The following is a 23,115-nucleotide window of genomic DNA, read 5'->3' on the forward strand; positions in this document are numbered from 1 at the left end:
ACCTTCCAGTAGTTGTAACCCCCCCTTTCAAGTAGTTGTAACCCCCCCCTTAGGATCATCCTGGTTACGCTTATGCTTGACACCCGCAGAATTATCCTATCTATGGCCTATCTTCATTATTTTCTGTCGTATGTTATTGCAAAAAACAGAATTTCTTTTCTAACGTAAGAAATCTTTAGATCTCCAGGTCTTCGGATTGCTTTGCTTGTAAATAAATAGCTTATCTTATGAATAATTTATTTGAATTAAATAAAGAGCATATAAACAAAAATAAATTTTGTATAATACTTAACATAAATTACAATTAAAATAACAAATTTTCACCTAAAATTTGACAGTTCTTAGAGGAACAGCCACACATTACAAAACCAAATTCCTTGGCGTATAAACAGCGATAAAAATCCTATATCAAACATGTAAAAAGTTATACGTTACAATCTGCCTATTGTAACTTTGAATAATTAGAACAAGAAAAGTCCTTGACGGAGAAGCATGAAAGACTTGACGTGTTAAAAATTTCAAATAACTTGTTTAAAGGCACTCGACTGGAATGAATCTACACATCTAAAAACTTCACAATTTTGTTGCATTTAGTATTTATATACAATATAGGCACCAATTTATCAGCTTACAATTGTCACAAAAATATACAAGAATAATTTTATTATCCACCGAAAAGACAATAGGTCGGTGCAGCTATGTTAGATGTCTTAATAGAATATTAAAAAAAATTGCTAAGGGGGCAGATTTTATTAGCTCCATACGTCGGCGGATAGACGTTTCTGCGTTTCCATCTTCTTCAGGTATGCGGTAGCTTGTTCTTCGGTCAAGGAGCCTTTTTCTTGCAGAATTTTAGTTAGGATAGCACGGACGTCGGTGGCCATGGATTTGGCATCACTAGAAATTAATTAAGAATCATTAGTAACAGTACACATCACTGGAAATTAATAAACAGTAATTACTAATAGACTGAGAGGCAGCGCTGAAAAATCTCTTTGAATTTACTAAAGCTAGATTTTTCACAGTTGATTATTGTGATTGTGTAGAGAAACATACTGCGGTCGGTCAAGCGAAACGTAGAACAGGGGTTACTGAGAGGGTATCAAAGTTGCTTTCCTACGAAGGTAATTAAATTCATTTACTGAGGCTGAAAATCAGTAAACACATTCTAAATTGAATATAAATAAAAGTTATTATAGTCGGTCAGCTGTATGACGGGACAGAGCCGGTCGGTCGGCCCCAATGAATGTACAGGGTTATTTACTATATTTTGACCTCCTTGTAAACTGCTTTATTTACAGAATTAGAAAAAAAATGTAAAATATAAAACTTATTCGATTTTTTAATTATGATTTTTTTACATATATCGTACTAGTGACGTCATCCATCTGGGCATGATGACGTAATCGACTATTTTTTTTAAATGAGAATAGCGGTCGTGTGCTATCTCATTTGAAAGGTTATTCAATTCTCTATACAGTACTATAAACATTAAGATCATTATTTATGGACAAAGTGTCCAAAAAACTTTTTTGAATTAATAATTAAACAATTAATTTAATTAAAAAAAATTTTTTGGACACGCTGTATAATTAATCATGTTATTGTTTATATTACTGAATAGGGAATTGAATAACCTTTCAAATGAGCTAGCACTCGACCCCTACTCCCATTTAAAAAAATAGTCGATTACGTCATCACGCCCAGATGGATGACGTCACTAGTACGATATATATGTCAAAAAATCATAATTTAAAAATCGAATAACTTTTGTATTTTACATTTTTTTCTAATTCTGTAAATAAAGCAGTTTACAAGGGGGTCAAAATATAGTGAATATACCTGTACATTCACTGAGGCCGACCGACCGGCTCTGTCCCGTCATACAGCTGACCGACTATAATAACTTTTATTTATATTTAATTTAGAATGTGTACAGATTTTCAGCCTTAGTAAATGGATTTAATTACCTTCGTAGGAAAGCAACTTTGATACCCTCTCAGTAACCCCTGTTCTACGTTTCGCCTGACCGACCGCAGTATGTGTCTCTACACACTCACAGTAATCAACTGTGAAAAATCTAGCTTTAGTAAATTCAAAGAGATTTTTTAGCGCTCCCTCTTGGACTATAACTGCACTTTCATTTTTGAAAGATTCATTTGTAATTATCGGCCCCAAACAAGTTTCGAATGGAAAAAAATAGGATACAGTTAAAAACATAATGCTGTATCCAACGAAGGGCATGCAAAAGGGGCCAAAATAGTAACACAACAAAGTTATGGATGGATGATGAGATACTGCAATTGATGGAACAGAGAAGATTGTACAAGAACGTAGACATCGGAAAGTATAAAGGCATGTACCTATAGTGTAATTAGAAAGAAAATAAAAGAAGTCAAGGAAAATGGTACTCAAACAAGTGTAAGTAAAAGGACTGGCCGGCATCCAAAAAAAAACACAGTGGTATCCCAATAGATGAAAAGGGTAAAATTATCCTTGACAACAACAAGAAAATAAAAGGATGGAAAAATACATACCCGATTTGGGCGTCGAAACGTTAATAAAATTATTTTTTTCAATTTAATTGTGGCTTATATCCCATATAAATAGTTAATCATAAAAATGCCACAAGGAAATAGCTTCAGAACAATACAGGAATTATTTAAAGATCAGAGGCAAACAGGAAACAGAAATATGCAACAGTAGAGAAACTAGAGAGTCAGTATAATAAAAGAAGAAGTCATACATGCAGTAAAATTGGCCAAAGATAATGAATCTACAAGTCCTGACGAGATACTAGCAGAAATTATTAAATTAATCGCAGATCTAATAGATATACTAAAAGACTTCTACAACACCATATTTGATACAGTTGTCATTCGAAAAGAATGGCTTAACCCTTAACTTGGCGCGCCTATAACCGCTGAGGGAAAAATGTTTTTGCTTACTGGATGTCATTTTTAGAGGGCTCCATTATCAGAGTCAATTACAGTTTTTTTCCTATTTTAAATTTTTTGACATTTTATTGACATTGTATCCCATAAGATACACTACTAGGCGTACCGTATATTACAATGTACCTCGCAAGACACATTGCCAGGAACACTATAAAACAAGTACTGATGCCCAATAGATACATTGCCAGGTTATTAAAAAAATACCTCCGTATCTAGAAAGATACATTGCCAAGATGTATATTTGTAGTTTGGACCAATATATTAAATATTATTGGGTCATTGAATTAAAGCAAAATTATAAAAATTCCACAAAATATAATGAAAACAATAAACAAATCTACAATAAATTGTTCCGCTAAAAGTCTTTAGAGTTTTCAAGACTTAGCGAAACATTTGTAGATTTGTTTAATGTTGTCATTTTATTTTGTGGAATTTTGTGTTACTTCAATTATGAATAGATGGCTTTTTGTGTAGGGGTTAAATAGGGGTAATTGTGTAGGGGTTAATAAACTACAATGATGATCAAACATTTATTTTTAAAACTTAAATTCAAAACTTCAAATAAAACTTGGAACACTCAAAAAATAAAAGTAGAAAGTAATTATAAGTATAAAAAATTACAAAATTTAATTATGAAAATCATAAAAACAATTACAGGATTCCGTCAAACATAATCTCGCCCTACATTTTGTACAACTCATTGCTGTTTGTCCTTTGCAACAGTTTCGGCATCATCCTTTGGTTGTAAAAGTTGGAAAGTGTCCAAAAAGATCTCTTCTGACATCTTCTCCAGGTATATTCTACGAATATATGACGTGACTACGAATCTTCTTTTTAGGTGTCATCGATAATGTCATCACGGCCAGATGGATGACGTCACTAGTATTATGCCAAAAAATCGTAATTTAAAAATAAAAATCGATATGTTTCGGGAATTTCTATGTTTATTTAGATAATATCTAATGAATTAATGCGTTACTTTATAGACGCACTGTATATACCTAATATGTAAAAAATAGAATTCGATAATATGAAAACATACTGTAACATTTTTTTATATTAATACTTTCAAGAAATATTGACGAGACATACATAATATATGATTCATACATACAAGCTGGGACATACATACAAGCTTTTGGAGTAGATAAGAACATACGATAAATCATTACAACATAATATACCAAATGTTTTTATCACTTTTCTGTTAATTCTCTAATGGGCAAAGTAGCTAATAAGAAACAGTTAGTATTTGTCCGTATACCGGGTGATGTATCCAAAAAGATACTCATTCAATTTTCATCAGTACCTGCCAATGTATATTCAAGGATACTATCTAAATTGCCGCTAACCTGGCAATGTATTTTCAGAGATACTACTTTTCAAAGTGATCCTATCTGTTTGTTTATAAACAAATCCTGAATATTATTTTATACGATTGTTTGTTGCAGGCCTAATTATCTAGAATTATAGTTTACCAATTCATATAATAACTTAAAACATTTAAAAAATGAATTTACTTTCCGAATGACACAAACTAACACCTTTTTTTGGAAACCATTTTTAGCACGCTTATATAAAACGCTCTCTCATTGGTCGAAATCTCTGTGTATGACATTCAAATTAATTTATTGGTTAGGCGAATACTTTATAGAGAGGGTACGTTTAAAATCTCGTGGCAACTTTACGTATATAGAGAGAAATTAATTATAATAAACAACGTATCCTGGAGTACACACCGCCAAGTTAAGGGTTAATTCGACGTTCATAATTTTTCCACCTACCTCTACCGAAAGTATACTTTTCCGGACATGATTGTAGGGAGCAAAGTTGTACTTTTCCTCCCTAGGGAGGAAAAGTATTTTTCCTCCCTAGGGAATATTGTGTACCAAATTTAAGAAAATTGAACAGAATATTGAAAATTTTCAGAAAACTTAAAGACACAGCTTTGAAAATAATAGTAAAGATATATTATTAAACAATGCATCTAATTGCATTATTTTACTCACCCACAAATGTAGATATGTCCGTTATTCTCTCCAATAATCTTCCATACTTCGTCGGCTTGTTGTTCTAATAGATGCGTGACGTAAACCTTCTTGGCTTGATCCCTAGAAAAGGCTAAGTGCAGTGTAAGTAGACCGTTCTTATGGTATTCAACTAATTCTTCTTCGTAAATGTAATCTTCAGCAGCCTTTCTACAGCCGAAATAGAGCACTGTGTCCCCTACAGGTTTTCCTTCTTCTTTACAAAGATTCCTAAAATAAACAATATTGTAAGGGAATAGAAAACAAAAAATAACAACATGTAACATAAAAATATTAATTCTGTTGTGTAGTAATGTCTAGATTTCCTAGTGCTTTACGACTTCCAGTAGGAATGAATAAAGAAGCTTCACTGATGCTTAAAACCACATCACTTCCTGTAGGGGGAGCACGCCAAATAGAATTCTATTTTGCTGACGTCACAAAATAGAATTTCATAATGGGAGAATCGACGGTTGCTAGGCAACGTGACGTCACTAAAATAGCATTCTATTTGGCGCGCTCCCGCACCTGTATATCGTGTTTTATCGTATCTCTATATATCTCTTTAACCTCTTTATCTCTCTCTATCCCTCCTATCACGCTCTCTCTCTCTATCCCCTCTCGCGCGCTCCCTCTCTCTCTCTCTCTCTCTCTCTCTCTCTCTCTCTCTCTCTCTCTCTCTCTTTCTTTCTTTCTTTCTTTCTTTCTCGGCTTAAGGTTTCATCCACATAATATGTGTCAATAATAAAGAGTCCAAAGTGTCCGTAATACAATGTTTTTAAACTAAATTATTACAGGGGTTTCTATAGTATGGTTCTGAAATAGAATTCGACTTACTAGGAATTGTTTAGCTGGACTCAAGGATTAACTTTGTTGCATATTAAATAAACCTTTGCATACATATTGCGTCAATTTCATTCTGTCAGAGATATTGAACCATCTTGTCTTAGTTCTACTTTAGTTTAATATGTTTTTGGCCCAAACAAACAGTCCTAACTCTATAACGGATTTCACCATACTATAAGAATTGTCTAAACCGCTTAAGCATTACCTTACGGTAGGATACGTTTTTCGATCTCCCTAAAGTTTAGGTATTACTTATCGTTGACAGTCAGGTTATATCTTTACAATTTTGACTTATGTACTTGTGACGTTTGTCAATAATTTGCTTCTTACCTTAATTTTTCTGTTATTCTGTATTATTGGGTATATTAGTTGTAATTTTGTATTTTCTTTTATATTAATAATATACTATGTGTTGGAAAATATATAAAATCATTTGGAGTTTTTTACAGGTCTATTGTCAAAATTATGCAGTCTACCTACTACCTAACAAACTAGTGTTGTGTTTCAAAAACCCATTCATGATATCACTAAAAGTCTATCATTAAAAATTAATAATAAAAGAAGCAATTTTTAACATGGTATTTATTTTAAAATTATTTCATTAATGACAATTCACCTATCTTTAATTTTTTGTCATATATGTGAAATTTACAACACTTTTCTGTTCCTCCATTTCACTGTACATATACAAATAACATACAAAACTGAATAAAACCAACTTGGCAAACAAACAATTTTGACAAATAATCGAAAAAGTAAGGTAATGTCATCTTATTCTTTTTTTTTATTTATCAAAAATAGTTCAAACGTACCCGAATTAATACCTAGGAAAGAATTTCCTAGATAAGCAGTTCTTTTAGTTGTGAAACGCTATTGTTCTTAATAGACTAAGAGCCGCTATAGGTGAAATTTCTTAATCATTTTAGGCACGACGGGACCCTATAACTTAAATAGTAGAAACTAAAAGAAAAGGTTTGAACACTGTGCCGTCACTTTTCAGTGGCACATGCGTCGACAGTGGCGCATCAAACTTTCCACTTATGGACGGGATACATAAATTAAAAAATACCTTCCCTCACCACCAGAATTCAATTTTTGAAGTTATTCTTTTTTAGGCGTGATTCGATTGAGCGTAAAATTGTACATAAATCTGGGCGCCTGCGCACACAGACGGTATGTAGTTCGTTGCTAATCTTTCAAGATAGGTATGTATGTATCTGTATCCGTGCAAATAAGTCATTAAAAGAATATATTAGTGTTTTTAGTAAATGTATTATTTATTATAATTCTTGTGTTTTTTAATTTGTGTTTCTCTGTAATAAAATAATAAAATATTATGTAGGTATAACATTTTTACACTGTCTAATTTTTTCTTAATGTTGTGTAATTCATCAAACACTATATTTCTAATTTTTTTCAGATTTTTCTGTAACGCAGGTAACCTTCAAAAATCCAAAAAAAACTGTTTTTTAAGGGGGTTTTGGGGGGTTTGAACGTGTTTCTCCCATTTTTAAATATTCTAAAGAACTCAGTTACTTCAAGTTATAATAGAAATAGAAAATATTATATAATTATAATATATATTATTATAATAAAAAATAGAAATTTATTTGATATTTTATGAAGTCTATAAAATAGGGAAAATCCCCCAAAACCCCCCAAAAAGCAGTTTTTCGGATTCTTGAAGGTGGCGAGCCTTACGGAAAAATCTGAAAAAAATTAGAAATATAGTGTTTGATAAAACAGACAAGATTAAGAAAACATTAAACCTGCAACTATTCCCCAAAAAAAGTTATACACTTTTTTCAAATTTTTTTTAAAATTTTTTGAGGTTATGTACACTCTACCTACGGATCTATAAAAAATATACATGTTTTATAAAAGCCTCAGCTATGAGTGTGAATTTTTTGAAATCTTAAAATTGATTGCATCCCAGCAAAAAAAATAAAAACGAAAAATGAAGTTTTTGATTGTAGGGGCAGGGGGAAGGGGGTGGTGGGTTAAAATTACACTGAATCTTATGTGTTAATCACATAGAACTTAAAAAAATAAAAAAAATTGAATTCTGTTAGTAAGGGAGGTTAACTTTTAATTTATTTATCCCGTCCATAAGTGGAAAGTTTGATGCGCCACTGCCGATGCATGTGCCACTGAAAAGTGACGGGACAGTGTTCAAACCTTTTCTTTTAAGTTCTACTATTTAAGTTATAGGGTCCCATCGTGCCTAAAATGATTAAGAAATTTCACCTATAGCGGCTCTTAGTCTATAAGTACTGACTTAGGAAGTTCCTATCGATAAGAATTACTTAATAAGGCAACAGTTTAGGTATCGTTGGTGAAATCGGGCAATAGGGTCATTTCGGATGTGCTGCTTCTGGTGGTATATAAGTGAGAGAACGGAATGGAGATGGAGCGTGGGATACAGGGAAAGAGTGAAGGAAAAGGAAGAGAGATAGAGAGCAGTTAAAGGGTAGGAGAGGGAGAGTTGAGAGTTATAGAAATAAAATAATTTTTGACAGTTATGCGCTAGAAAAAAAATTAAATGGATAAACATGTCAAGAGTTAAAAGTAAACCTTACAATTATTTAATTCTCTATTCCACTTACCTATCCTGGATAAATCCTCTGAACGGAGCAAAACCAGTTCCAGGTCCGATCATAATGATAGGAGTTTGTGGCTTAGTGGGCAATCTGAATTGAGATTTACGAACGAATATTGGAACTGTGGGAAGTTCTTTCTCGGGATCCGGCATCTTAGTTTTCAACCATGTGGTAGCAACACCCTTATTGTGGCGACCAGTTGGAGTGTCATACTCGACTAAGACCGCTGAAATAAAAAAATAATTTTCAATAAATGTCAATAATACAAAATAATATAAAACACGTGCTCTTTTTATAAGTTTTACAACCCAGCTGTTGAGTTGCAGCTGCGCAGGTCAGGCGTCGCGCTCGTTGTATACAAACGAGTTTCAGCTCAGGTAGGTACCGTTATAAGTATAGCTATAACTTCGCTTCTATTTAGAATTTCTCAATAAAATTTTAGGACAGTATTTCTACGATATTAAGGAATCTTTTTAAGGTACTAGTACACTTTAGACCACAAACCATACATACTCATAGACGTTTCACGACCATGTTAATCTTTCGGATCGAATTAACGCCATCTCTTGATTGGAATGGGAACTAAATTGAAAAATTTTAGTTAGGTGAGAATTTCAAATTATAAATTTTGCGGGATTTTTGATGAAATTTCCCAGGAAATTAAAATAACAGAAAGACAATTCAATGTTTTATTCCATATTTTACTGAAAACTTCAAATATTCCAATTTGTTTTCAAAATGCTAAACACTACTACTATGTGTCACGTGAAAGCACTGATGTGTATCGAGTTAAATGAAAATTTTTGAAAGAATCTTGTAGGATGATTGTTTAGATAAATATTACCTTATAATCTTTTACAAACTTCCAAAAATACATAGGTCCGAAATGTTGATGACACACTTGTCTATTGGAATAAACTGTTTCAGGATCTATTATATTGTTTTTTTTTAATGTGGAGTAACACAACACGGGATGATCAATGTAAACTAAAAATTCTACTCATAAAAATGGAGAGGAGGTTAATACACTTGATTAAAATTGTGATTAAATCTAATTAAAAACGTAACACCACTATAATAAAATAATTAAGCCGCCACAAACTGTAAAATAAAAAGTAAATAACAAATTAATTTAATTGTCAACTGTCAGTTGTTAAAAATATGACAAGAGAATTGACTGACAGCGACATCTCTGGATTGGAATGGTAACTAATTTGCTGTCTTGACCTTGACAATTTACGTGAAACGTCTATGAGTATGTATGGTTTGTGCTTTAGACTTAAGTATTTTTTCAAGATTTTTTTTTCTCAGAACCTTTATTAAAAATGAACATAAAACTTTTTACATAGTAATATCTATCTCTTAGAGAGTAAAAAAATATATCTTTTTTCATTTATGCACGTACACTAATATTGTAGGGGGCGCCAATGTCGAGGCTTCGAAAAAAAGTATTTCCGATGGCGGACAGTTAATCTCAGGATTGGGATCTCTGAAACAAAAAAATCGTACGGCATTTGTAAAAGGAAGGTTTCTTACGTGACAATTTACCACCGTTAGTGAAAAATTCCGCAAAAGAGAGACTTTAAGGAAATTTGAAAAAATTTTGTGAAAAAATCGCCCGTTTTTCTTCAGTTTTTCATGGTTAAAAAATATTTATTTTTTTGTTAAATTGTGGTAAATTGTCACGTAAGAAACCTTCCTTTTTCAAATGCAGTACGATTTTTTTGTCAGATATCCCAATCCTGAGATTAACTGTCCGCCATCATTTTTCGAAGCCTCGACTTTTGCGCCCTCTACAATATTAGTGTACGTGCATAAATTAAAAAAGATATATTTTTTTACTCTGTAAGAGTTAGATATTAATATGTAAAAAGTTTTATGTTCATTTTTAATAAAGGTTCTGAGAAAAAAATTCTTGAAAAAAATGAAAGTTTTTGGTCTTCTAAAGTGTACTAGTACCTTAAATAAAAGAATACCAAAAAGATTTTTTTATATAAAAACTAAAAGTTTCTTTAAGAAAATATTTTCGTGCAGTTTTAATCATTAATCCAAAGGAATATGTATAAAAACTTTACCAACCCACCTGTGATGTGAACTGTGTTGGGATACAACTTGGGTGACGAGGAAATCGAATAATATCTGGGCTGTAGTCTGGGCATCAATTCACAAAGATGGTCCAAAGCAGGTTGACATGATTTCATATCTTCCAAAATATGAACGATGTTCCTGTTGTCCTCGATGATCCATTTCTGGTAAAGTGCTTTTCCTTCTGGAGTGGTCGTGGACATGGATTTTAACTTTTCTTTTTCGGCTGGATCAGTGCAGTATTCAGCCAATTCTTTTAGTACGTGAGTTCTATTAACAAAATGAAAAGTTTTTTTTATTAGTACTGAATGGAGCACAAGGAAAAAAAATAAGAAATGGTTAGTATTTGCCCCCCCCCCCCCCCCTCACAACACGACCAATATACGGAAGTAATTAGAACCAGCCTGATCGGAGATTAATAATTGTAAAGTTATTACGTAAATAAATAAAATTTTAATGACATTTATGACCTTTAGTTTAAATTTAAAATAATAAAGTTGCATAGTTAAAAAAAAGAATGAAAAAGTAATCGAATAATAATGTCTCATGGTAAAAAAATTTGCGTTTAGTATGGAATTTTACAGATAGTCTACCTTTCTTAATACTCCTTAAAAAATATTTATCACACTACAATTTGGTATTTGGTTCTTACTATAATGGTTCTTCTTTCTATTATATATTTAGTCTTATTCACTGTTGCATTACTTCTCTTATTGATAATTTGTCTTATTGGAATTAATGTTTTGCTGCCATTTCAATATTTTTTTTCTAACTTTTCTTTAAGTTTTTTCTACATTTTGGTTTATTTAGCTAGTGTATCGTAAAGTTGCTTCTGAGGATAAGCTACTTTTATTTTTACCTGCAAATGTTGGGGTAAGTTTTGCTATTACCCGGAAATGATCACTATCTGCATCTGTTCCTCTGTAAGATATTGTATCCAAAAATGCGTTCTTTTCGAGTTATTTGTCATTGTTTGTTGAAAAAATGTCTAATTAGTGACTTCCGGGATTTTTTTTACAAAAACTACTAAATGAATTGCAATATTACAAAAAGCTTTATAATCTTTAAACATTCAATTACAAGTAAGAATATTTTGTCAAGGATTCTATCTCGCTGAAAGCATGGACCCACATATTTCGAATATGCCTTTCGAGCAGTCTACCGCTAAGTGAGTACAGTGGTCGAGGCGATACAGGCGCTCGGCGCGTAGAAATATTTAAAACACTAATTCAATACAAATATTACTTACAGCTGATGTTTTAGACAGCTTAATATAGGCAAAGAAATAACAGAAACATGAAAGACACTAACCTTGGATTTTGCGTTATGTCCACATAGTGCATCAAAGCAGTCCTGTACGAGCAAGGACACGGGAAGGGGTGTTTCTTGCTGGAGTCTTCGTCGGTATTGATCAAGCTGAAGATGGTGTTAAGATCCTTGCCGCAGTATTTTCCAAGCTTCTCGACCAGTTCTACGTCGTTGATAGGATAGACGGCAAGATGGTCGCCAGCATCGTATCGCATTTTGGAACCTTCGATGTCGAATTCGATGTGCATGCAGGATCTGTCGCCGTTTTTGTGGAGCTCTCTGTTGATTTTGACCTTCGAGAGGAAGGGATTTTTGGCGTCGTAGGGTCTGAAAAATATTTGGATTAGTTACAAAATTGTTTACACTTTTAACTAACATTTACAATACTAAAAAAATAGAGGAAGTTAAAACGTAGAACAACTATTATGAAACTACTTGAAAGAGATTATACTAAATACAGCGACAGAAGTATGTGAAACAAGTAAGAAGAGCAATAAAAAAGCATACTGCATGGTGGAATGAATAAATAAAACAACAAATGGAAAGAGAGAAAATTGTTTGGAAAATATACTTACAGAATAAAACACCAGAAAACTTTGAAGAATATAAAATCATAAAAGATTAGTAAAAGAACTTGTTACAAAAGCAAACAAGACAAATAAAATGGACATCATTTGGAGAAAAAATAGAAACAAACAGTACAGAGAATCAGAAACTATTCTATGGAGTTTTAAAATCAATGAGAAGAGAAAAAAGTTCAAGACATACAAAACATAAAGAATAAAACTGGCGAAATGCTCACAGAAGAAAATGAAATAATGAACAAATGGAGAAAATACTTCCAAGAAATGCTAGAAACTTACTGCTACCAAGAAGAAAACAACCTGGCTGCTTGAAACAAATAATAAAAGATGATAATGTAGATGCTATATTCCTAAATTAGTTACAAGAAGATATTGCAGAAATAAAAAACGAGAAAGCGCCAGGGTATGACAGAATAACAAGGGAAATGATGAAAAATTGAAATGTAACAGAGGTATTTAATGCCATATGGAGAGAAGAACAGATACCAATTGACTGGCAGAGGGCTCAGATAATACAGATTTATGAAAAGGGCGACAGAACGAATTACAACAACTGCAGAGGAATATCACTCTTCTTAAGTACTGCCATGAAAATATACGAAAAAGTATTGAATCGTCAAAATTGACCGCACAGTTGAGCAATCACAAAGCAGATTCAGAAAAGGCAGAAGCACCCATGATCATATATATTTACCATCAAACAAATAATATAAAAATATCAGCAACAGGAAAAAAATATGTATCTGGCATATATACAGGGTGATTGATTAGTGTGAGGAAGCTCAGTAGATCTGTTGTAGTAAAAATTACAAAAAAAAGTTATTGACAAAAATTGTAGGCAGCTTTAAACTCCACATTTTACAATTAGTTACAATCTTACAATGTGTTCCATAAGATGGTGGCTGACCAAACTTATGTTTTTTTTTTAATGGAACGCCCTGTATTTTATTTTAAATTTTAAATCTGCTTCACTTCCACATCACAACAATGTAAAGTTTTATTATGTTATACCGGGTATTTAAAAAGTTATAACCAATATTACCTGAAAATCGTATCAAGTTTAACTCCCTGTATAATTAAAAATGAGTATAGGAACATTGATCTATTGTAACCATAGTTTTTTAATAATTGTTAAAAATTATAAAACATATTCGTTTTCATAATATTCGTTAAATCAAATACAGGGTAAGTCAAAATGCAAGTACATTATTTTCTTGGTAATTTTAAATAGAACACCCTGTATTTTATATCTCTATCGAAAAGTACTACTATCGTACTTCAAATTTTTTAAAGTACTCCCTATACCTAAAGTTATCAGTTTTCTAGATATTTTTATTTTTCCATCAAAGTATTAATTTGGTCGATATTTTAACGTTTACCAATAATTATTGTGAGTTGGCCATGATTGATTTGTCAGAAACTGACAGTTTGACATTATTGTTTATTCATTCAGTATTGGGGTACACCGTAAATTAGCAACAATTATTATTTAGTAATTCAGTAATCAATTCAATTTAAATTAGCAATAATGAATTTTACTACTGATGAACTGGTAGATATGATCTGGATTTTGGGGGAATGCAATAAAATTTCATTACTATTAGCTAGAATTTATCAAGAACGGTTTCCAGATAGGCGGCAACCTAGACAAGATACATTTGAACAATTGAAAGATCGATTTAACCGCACTGGTTCAGTGAATTATGAAAAACATGAACGAACAAAAACTAGTGTGACAGAGGAAAACGAAATGAGTGTGTTGATGGAAGTTACAGAAAACCCACACACAAGTATATGGAGTATTTCCAATGAACAAGAACTTAGTTACTACTCTGTTCAAAACATTCTATCTAAAAACAAGATGCACCCTTATCATATTCAAAAGAACCAAGAATTAAATAATGACGATTTTCAGAAACGAATAGTATTTTGTGAATGGGCCTTAGAAAAAATTACTGAGCAGAGAGATTTTTTTGATTATGTCCTATTTGGTGATGAAGGTACATTCCATCGAAACGGTTCTGTTAATAGGCATAACTTTCACTACTATTCCACAAGTAATCCAGTCTAGTCAAACAAGATGGTCTCTAAATGTGTGGGGAGGTATCGTCGGTAACCATGTAGCAGGACCATATTTTTTTGAAGATAACTTAAATGGTGAGATTTATTTAGATTTTATCGTAAATCAGTTACCGACATTATTAGAAGAGGTTCCACTTAATATACGTGAACAAATGTGGTTTCTACATGACGGTGTTCCTGCGCACCACAACGAATTAGTACGTGGTGAACTTAATGATCAGTTTGGTGAAAGATGGATCGGAAGGGATGGACCGGTAAGGTGGCGCCCAAGGTCATCAGATTTCAATAAAATGTAGTCATTTTTTTGGGGTTACGTTAAGAACGAAGTATATAAAATACCTTTAACAACAAGGGATGATATGAAAAATAGAATCTGAATTGCATTTCAAAATATTTCTTTACAAATGCTTAGTAATGTAAGCAACTCTTTCAATGACCGCTTTCAAGTATCCACAGATGTTTTGGGAAGTCATTTTGAACACCTTACTTAAGTAAGATAAGTTAAAATTACTGTTGTTTTTTTATTTTTCTATGTGTTGTTATTTTTTTTTATTTTCCGGCGGTTATTTTTCATAAATTTTATTTGAAATAAATTGTTTTCTTTTCTGTGTCGTTATTTCGTTACTGAATTAATAAACATTAATGTCAAACTGTCGTCAGTTTTTGACAAATCAATCATGGCCAACTCACAATAATTATTGGTAAACGTTAAAATATCTACCAAATTAATACTTTGATGGAAAAATAAAAATATCTAGAAAACTGATAACTTTAGGTATAACTTCATAAAATTTGAAGTACGATATTAGTAATTTTCGATAGTGATATAAAATACAGGGTGTTCTATTTAAAATTACCAAGAAAATAATGTACTTGCATTTTGACTTACCCTGTATTTGATTTAACAAATATTATGAAAACGAATATGTTTTATAATTTTTAACAATTATTAAAAAACTATGGTTGCAATAGATCAATGTTCCTATACTCCTTTTTAATTATACATTGAGTTAAACTTAATACGATTTTCAGGTAATATTGGTTATAACTTTTTAAATACCCGGTATAAATAAAATTTTACATTGTTGTGATGTGGAAGTGAAGCAGATTTCAAATTTAAAATAAAATACAGGGTGTTCCATTAAAAAAAACATAAGTTTGGTCTGCTACCATCTTATGGAACACCCTGTAAGATTGTAAATAATAATGTCAACAACTTTTTTTTTGTAATTTTTACTATAACAGATCTACTGAGCTTCCTCACACTAATAAATCACCCTGTAGATCTTAAAAAGGCTTTTCACACGGTACCAGGGCAAAAATTATGAGAAATATTAGAGAAGAAAGGTATTAATAACAAAATGATAGATACGAGTAATTAAGAACAATTATAACAGTAATAAGATTATGTCATCAGTCGAAAAAGAACATCAAAATCATTTACTACCAACGAGGGTCTGAGACAAGGAGGAGTACATATTATGTCCAACGATATTTTTAATACACACTTGAGCAATCACAAAGCATATTCAGAAAAGGCAGAAGTACCCATGATCATACATATTTACCATCAAACAAATAATATAAAAATATCAGCAACAGGAAAAAAGATGTACCTGGCATATATAGATCTTGAAAAGGCTTTTGACATGGTTTCAGGGCAAAAATTATGAGAAATATTAGAGAAGAAAGGTATTAACAACAAAATGATAGATAAGAGTAATTAAGAACAATTATAACAGCAATAAGAATTATGTCATCAGTCAAAAAAGAACATCAAAATCATTTAGTACAAACAAGGGTCTGAGACAAGGAGGTGTATTAAGTCCAACGCTATTTTTAATATATATTTGTTTCCTGGTTGCAAAGTTATTCTAATTCGGGTCACAGTACGTGTAACTTCAATTTATATGTACTTTGTAAAATTGAGTGAAAAAAAAGTTAGCTTTACTTACGGTCTTTGGTTCTTGAGGGACTGCAACCTAGCCATTTCTCCAGTAAATACTCTGTCTGGAGTCTCCTCGAACTCTTCAAGTCTGTATTGACGCATGTTGATGTCTTCTCCGGTCGATTCGATACCGAAGTGTTCGCAAACAGCGGGCCAGAACTTGTCTTTCCACGTAATGAAGTCGTCTTCAATGCTATAAATAGATACAATAAGTAATTATTGTCAAAACTAATTGTAACAAAGGTATATATTACACAATGATATTAGTATAGGTCAATATACATATTTTCGATACAACCTGTAGTCCATTCTTTCACGGCTTTTGCTCTAAATTTTAAAGAACCGCTTGGATTGACATGAAATTAATTTGGCATACGTATAGCTTACATGTCAAAGAAAAAAAGTGATATTGTGCCGATGTGTGCTTTTGTCCTGGGGGTGACTTTCACCCCCTCTTGTGGCTGAAAACATATATGTCCAAAATAAGTCCGGAAATGGGTAAACTGACTAATTTTAAGTAACTTAGGTTTTATAGAGCTTTTTCGCCAAGTCAACAATTTTCGAGTTATTTGCGAGTGAATATGTTAATTTTTCAACAAAATAACTACATTTTTAGACGGTTTTTCGCAAATAATCAAAAAGTAAGTATTTTGTCGAAAAAAACGTTCTTAGCAAAAATATAGCCTATAAAAAAGTAAAAAAAATGGTGTACGCGTTAGGTCTCTGGATCTCGTAGAACCAGAGTTATAGCCAATGAAAAATAGATTCATATTCACCAAATTTCAAATAGAATATTTCGACGTGAAATATCCAAAAAATTAAGCACTTTTTGGGGAAAACCCATTATAACTTTTTTAAAGCGTTAAAGCTTTATTTCTGTTTTTACAAAAAGTTTCTAGCATTAAATTTAAGCAAGGTACGTTAAAAATAAAGTTGGTCCCTTTTGTTTTTGCAAAAAAAAGCGGGAAGACCACCCCTAATTAGCAACTTAAATGAAATTAATCGTTACCGCTCCACAAATTATTTTACTTATGTTGTATTTATATGATCTGTAAGTTTCATCGATTTAAAGTGCTTATTTTTGAAAAAATTTGATTTTAAAGTAAAATTTTTAAAGATTTAAATTTTGAAAAATATGCTTTTTTTTCAAAATAACTTAAAAATTGTTAGAGATACCAAAAATCTCCAAAAACAAAAAAAGTCAAATTTGCTTTTCTGAATATCATGTATTTTTTTGTTTTTCTGTTAGACAAAAATTGATTAAGATTTATTGTTTCTAAATTTGCAAACATTCGTGATCAGTGACTCGTTCAAATCATTTTAACTACAGCCCTTTCAATAATAAGGACTTTGAACCGATGAAACTTACAGATCATATAAACAATATATACACGAGTCAAGAAACTTGTAAAGTCGTAACGATTAAGTTCATTTAAGATACTAATTAGGGGGTGATTTTCTCGATTTTTTTACCAAAACCAAAAGGGACTAACTTTATTTTGAGCGTAACTTGTTTAATTTTGATGCTAGAATTTTTTTTTATAAAAAAAATTAAGCTTTTTTTAAACACTTTAAATAAGTTGTAATGAGTTTTCCCCGAAATGTGCTTCATTTTTGGATATTTCACGTTAAAGTATTCCATTTGGAATTTGACGAATATGAACCTATTTTTCATTAGCTATAACTCTGCTTCTACTAGGTGTAGAGACGTGATATATAAACCATTTTTTTTTAATTTTTACAGGCTATATTTTTGCTAAAAATGTGTTTTCGACAAAATACTTACTATTTGAGTTATTTGCGAAAAACCGTCTAAAAGCGTGGTTATTTTGTTGAAAAAATGAACATATTCACTGCCAAATAACTCGAAAAGTATTGACTTAGTGAAAAAACTCTATGGAGCAAAAGTTACTTAAAATTAGCCAGTTAATCCATTTCCTGACTTTCTTTGGAAGAATATTTTTTCACCCCCAAGAGGGGGGTGAAAACCACCCCCAGGGCAAAATCACATATCGGCACAATATCACTTTTTTTCTTTGACTTGTTAGCTATGTGATGTGTATGCCAAATTTCATGTCAATCCAAGCGGTTCTTTAAAATTTAGAGGTTTTGCAATATTTTACCGTTAAAGAACGGACTACTGTGTGAAAGTTTAAACTCGTAGAATATTTAAAATATTTGTCAACTAATTCATAGACAATAAGCAATATTTATTTTCCATATGCTACTTCTCACACATTTTCGATGGGATCAGGCCCCGGGCTATAAATGGGCAGACTGGGCATTTGCCCAGGGCGCCAAATTTTTGGGGGCGCAAAATAAAAGAGATAATAAAAATAAATTGGAGAAACAAATTACCCACTAAAGAATATCTGACACAAAATTTTCAAAAATATATAGAACAGAACAAATAAATATAATACAGGCTACTAGTCCAGAAAGCCATTGCGCCTCCGCTAGGAAAAATATTCTGATTTCTGTTTTTTGGCACAAGCGGCCATTTTTAACCCTCAAAAACTATGTGAAAATCTAAAAATTTCGATGTTGCCAAGGTAAAAAGATATCCTTAGACTCTTAGAAGATCGATTTTGTCTTCTCTTCTCTCTTAGAAGAACCCCTTTGTTTTTTAATTGCCAATCAAGCGGGCGCTTGATTGGCAACCGTTGCATGAAATGTAACATGCGTAAATATATGTGCGGAAAAATATTTCGATTTAATTTTTTTTTAACCATCTTGCTTGAAGATATCCCCTCTTAACAAATTTGTAGGTGGCCACAATCAAAAAGTAAAAAAAAATTTAAATGTTTGTTTTTTGTTTTTCCTAAAACTAATTTTTTGCATCGGACAATTTTTTTAGATTTTTTGGATCATTCCAAATAGAAAAGACCTTAAGTGACTTTTCTGTAAATGTGATAGTTTTCGAGATATAAGCGATTGAAATTTTAAAAATTGCAAAATCGGCCATTTTTAACCCTCAAAAACTATGTGAAACACCAAAAATTTCAATGATACCAACGTACGTAGATATTCTAAGAATATCGATTGATGAAATCCCGAAGAACTTTTTGCAATACAATATCGAAAACCCCTTTGTTTTTCAATTGCTAATCAAACGGGAGCTACACTATTTTCAACCGTTGCGTTGCATGTGTTGGTATAATAATATATGTAATCGGAGAACATTTTAAGTTTAAAAAAATTGTTTAAATTTTTTTGATACATTTTTGACCCCATGCAAATTTGTTAATAGGGAACATTTTTAAGCAAGATGGTGAAAAAAAATTGAATCTGAATATTTTTCCGCGCATATTATATTTACACATATTACATACAATGTTGTAGACATGCAACGGTTAAAAAAAGTGTAGCGACCGCTTGACTTGCAATTAAAAAACAAAGGGGCTTTCGATATTGTATTGCAAAAACACTCTTCGGAACTTCATCAATCGACATTCTTAGAATATCTACGTACCTTGGTATCATTGAAATTTTCGGTGTTTTACATAGTTTTTGAGGGCGAAAAATGGCCGATTTTGCAATTTTTAAATTTTCAATCGCTTATATCTCGAAAACTATCACATTTAGAGAAAAGTCATTTAAGATATTTTCTATTTGGAATGATCCAAAAAAACCTAAAAAAAATTTGTCCGATGCAAAAAAAATTAGTTTTAGGAAAAAACAAAAAAAAACGTTTAAAAAAATGTTTACTTTTTGATCCTGGCAACATACAAATTTGTTAAAAGGGGATATTTCAAGCAAGATGGTGAAAAAAAATTGAATCGAAATATTTTTCCGCACATATAATTACGCATGTTACATACACATGCAACGGTTGCCAATCAAGCACCCGGGGCGCCCGCTTGATTGGCAATTAAAAAACAAAGGAGTTTTCGATATTGTATTGCAAAAAACTCTTCGAGATTTCATCAATCGTTGTTCAAAGAATATCTTCTTACCTTGGCGACATCGAAATTTTCAGTTTTTCACATAGTTTCTGAGGGTTAAAAATGGCCGATTTCGTATTTTTAAATTTTTAATCACTATATGTCAAAAACTATCAACTTTAGAGAAAAGTCACTAAAGACCTTTTCTGTTTGAAATGATCCAAAAAACCTAAAAAAAACTTTGTTCGATGCAAAAAAATAATTTTAGAAAAAAAAACAAAAAAAAATGTTTTGACTCCTTTTGGACCTGTACTGGCAACATGCAAATTTGTTAAAAGGGGTCCTTTTTGAGTGAGATTGTGCAAAAAATCCAAATCGGAATATTTTACCTAGCGGATGCGCAGTGGCTTTCTGGACTATACCGGAAATGTAAAATAAGAATAGTAAGAAACATAATAATGAAAAGTTAATATCAAGCATTATTATTCATATATGTATTAAATAATAATAATATTAGAGCTGGTAACACTGCTCTTGGGAGATCTGCTCTTTCAGACAGCAAGTTAAATTGTCTCATGTCACTGTGTTGTGAATAAGACTTAACTCTAAGCACAGATTTTTCTGACGTAGTAAACAAGTTTGTCAAATTGAAGACTAGAAAAAATCTGTCACTTAAAATGCTTTGTACATATTACAAAGTAGGATCTTAAAAATATAATTTTAAGTTGTAATCTTTGCTGGAAGTGTGAATTATGTAGAAATAAATGTCTACAGTTTTGTGTATGAAAGACGTGTTTTCTTGTTATTTACTTTACTTCATAAAATATAAGTATGTAACATAGATTATTTGCTTTTACATTATAGTAATAAAGGGGGCGCCAGTAGACCATTTGCCCAGGGCGCCAGTCACCTAAGCCCGGGGCCTGGATGGGATTAAGATCTGGACAACGGAAAGGCTACGGAAGAACATTAACATGTGTTTCTTAATATCTTTGTAATATAATCCTGGTAATTTTTCTTCTAAATGAGAACATATAGGCCTTCAACACTTATCAATCTCCATAAGTTGACAGAGAATCCTCCACTATTACTTAAATTCTTAAATGATAGTAATAGATCATTGTCAGATGACTGAAACGCTTTTTCATCGGAAAATGTAACGTTAGGCCAAAAGTTTTCTTTATGGTTTATGATTTCATTACAAAATGCAACTCGTCTCCTCTTGTGATCCTTAGTCCAAAAAGTTTTACTTGCAGCTGCACAATTTATGAATTCACTTGCTTTGTTTGATTTTCCATATGTGTATATGGCTCACGTTCAAATCTGCAGCAACCTGCCTTAGTGACCAACCTTGTGAGTTTAACAAACTTGCTCTTGTTTTTTGGACAAATGCTAGACGAATGGAGAAGCAGTATATTAGTACCTGTTTAAAAAACATGGGAGATGTATAATAATGTACAAACTGCAGCGCTCTAAAACTACGTAGTAACACCATGAAAATATGGGAAAGAGTAATTGATAGACGGATAAGTGAAGAAACCGAAATATCTGATAATCAATTTGGCTTTATGCAGGGCAGATCAACCACAGATGCAATCTGCAGTATAAGGCAATTGATATAAAAATACACGAATAAAGAAACAAACGCTCATATGGTATTCAATGATCTTGAGAAAGCATATGATCGAGTTCTTCGAGAGATTATGTGGCGGGCACAATAAAAAAGGAGTCCATGGTGAATATGTAAAGATTGTGAGAGATATGTATGAGAGAGTAACGACTAGTGTTAGGACAGGTGTGGGAGAGACTGATAAATTTAATATGAAAGTAGGATTGCACCAAGACTCAGTGCTTAGTCCTTATTGATTCTCATTAGTTTTGGACCAGATAACAGTAAAACTACAGGGTAACATTCCATGGTGCTTAATGTATTCTGATGATGTAGTGTTAGTAGGAAATAGTGAACGAAAACTGGAACGGTAGAGACAAAAATAGAATAGGTATTAAGAATGTTCATTTAAAGATGAAGTTACTACAAATAAAATGATATCTTTGGATGGTGAAAAGCAATAGTTTTAAGTGCCTAGGATCGATATTACAGAGTAATGGAGAAATAGATGGAGATGCATGCAGTAGAAATAGGGTTGGATGGCTGAAATGGAAGGAAATGAGTGGTGTGTTGTGTGACAGAAAAATTCCAATGAAGCTGAAGGAAAACTTCTGTAAAACGGCCATAAGACCGGCTATGATGTACGGAACTGAATGTTGGGCAGTGAAAAAGAAAGAGAAACAAAGAAAGTATGTGGCGGAAATGAGGATGCTTAGATGGATGAGCGGAGTGAAAAAAAAAGGATAAAATTAAAAATGAGTATGTATATTAGGTAAAGTCTACGTGGGGCACCAATTGATGCCAAAATGAGAGAACATATGTTGAGATGGTTTGGCTATGTTCAACGTCGAGACGTTATCACCCAATATGAAAGAATAGCTCTGAAGTGCAGATTCCTGGAAGGAGTGGGAGATGAAGACCAAAGAAGACCTGGGGGGAAACGATAAGGCAGAACTAGTTGGTAAAAGGGATTAATATAGATATGATCCACTGTAGAATTGTATGGAGAAATGCAATTAGAGAAGCTGGCCCCGCATAGGGATAAGGCAACGAGTGAATTGATGCTCTTGTTTTTTGTTCGTCATTCAGATGCATGTAAGACACTGCGATTTTACAGGATTGAAGTGTAAATATTAAGGTGCAAACTAGTCAGTAACCGCAGGTTCATTAAACTGCACAGTATGT

At 32.1% G+C, this 23,115-nt stretch overlaps 1 protein-coding gene across 3 annotated transcripts in view; it reads right to left on the bottom strand.

The window, feature by feature from the left end:
* Positions 1-220: 220 nt before the first annotated feature.
* Positions 221-23,115, bottom strand: part of LOC126881725 (NADPH--cytochrome P450 reductase) — a 217,556-nt gene continuing 194,661 nt past the window's right edge. For all 3 annotated transcript variants that reach the window (XM_050646180.1, XM_050646178.1, XM_050646179.1), the window contains exons 6-11: positions 16,445-16,630; positions 11,827-12,150; positions 10,514-10,785; positions 8,437-8,656; positions 4,967-5,215; positions 221-897 (exon numbers count right to left, since the gene is read on the bottom strand). In XM_050646180.1, coding sequence (XP_050502137.1) covers positions 753-897; positions 4,967-5,215; positions 8,437-8,656; positions 10,514-10,785; positions 11,827-12,150; positions 16,445-16,630 — 1,396 coding nt within the window. In that variant the 3' untranslated portion in view covers positions 221-752. The remainder of the gene's footprint in view (positions 898-4,966; positions 5,216-8,436; positions 8,657-10,513; positions 10,786-11,826; positions 12,151-16,444; positions 16,631-23,115) is intronic.

Source organism: Diabrotica virgifera, chromosome 3 (genome assembly GCF_917563875.1).
Source record: "Diabrotica virgifera virgifera chromosome 3, PGI_DIABVI_V3a".
NCBI classification, from domain to species: domain Eukaryota; kingdom Metazoa; phylum Arthropoda; class Insecta; order Coleoptera; family Chrysomelidae; genus Diabrotica; species Diabrotica virgifera.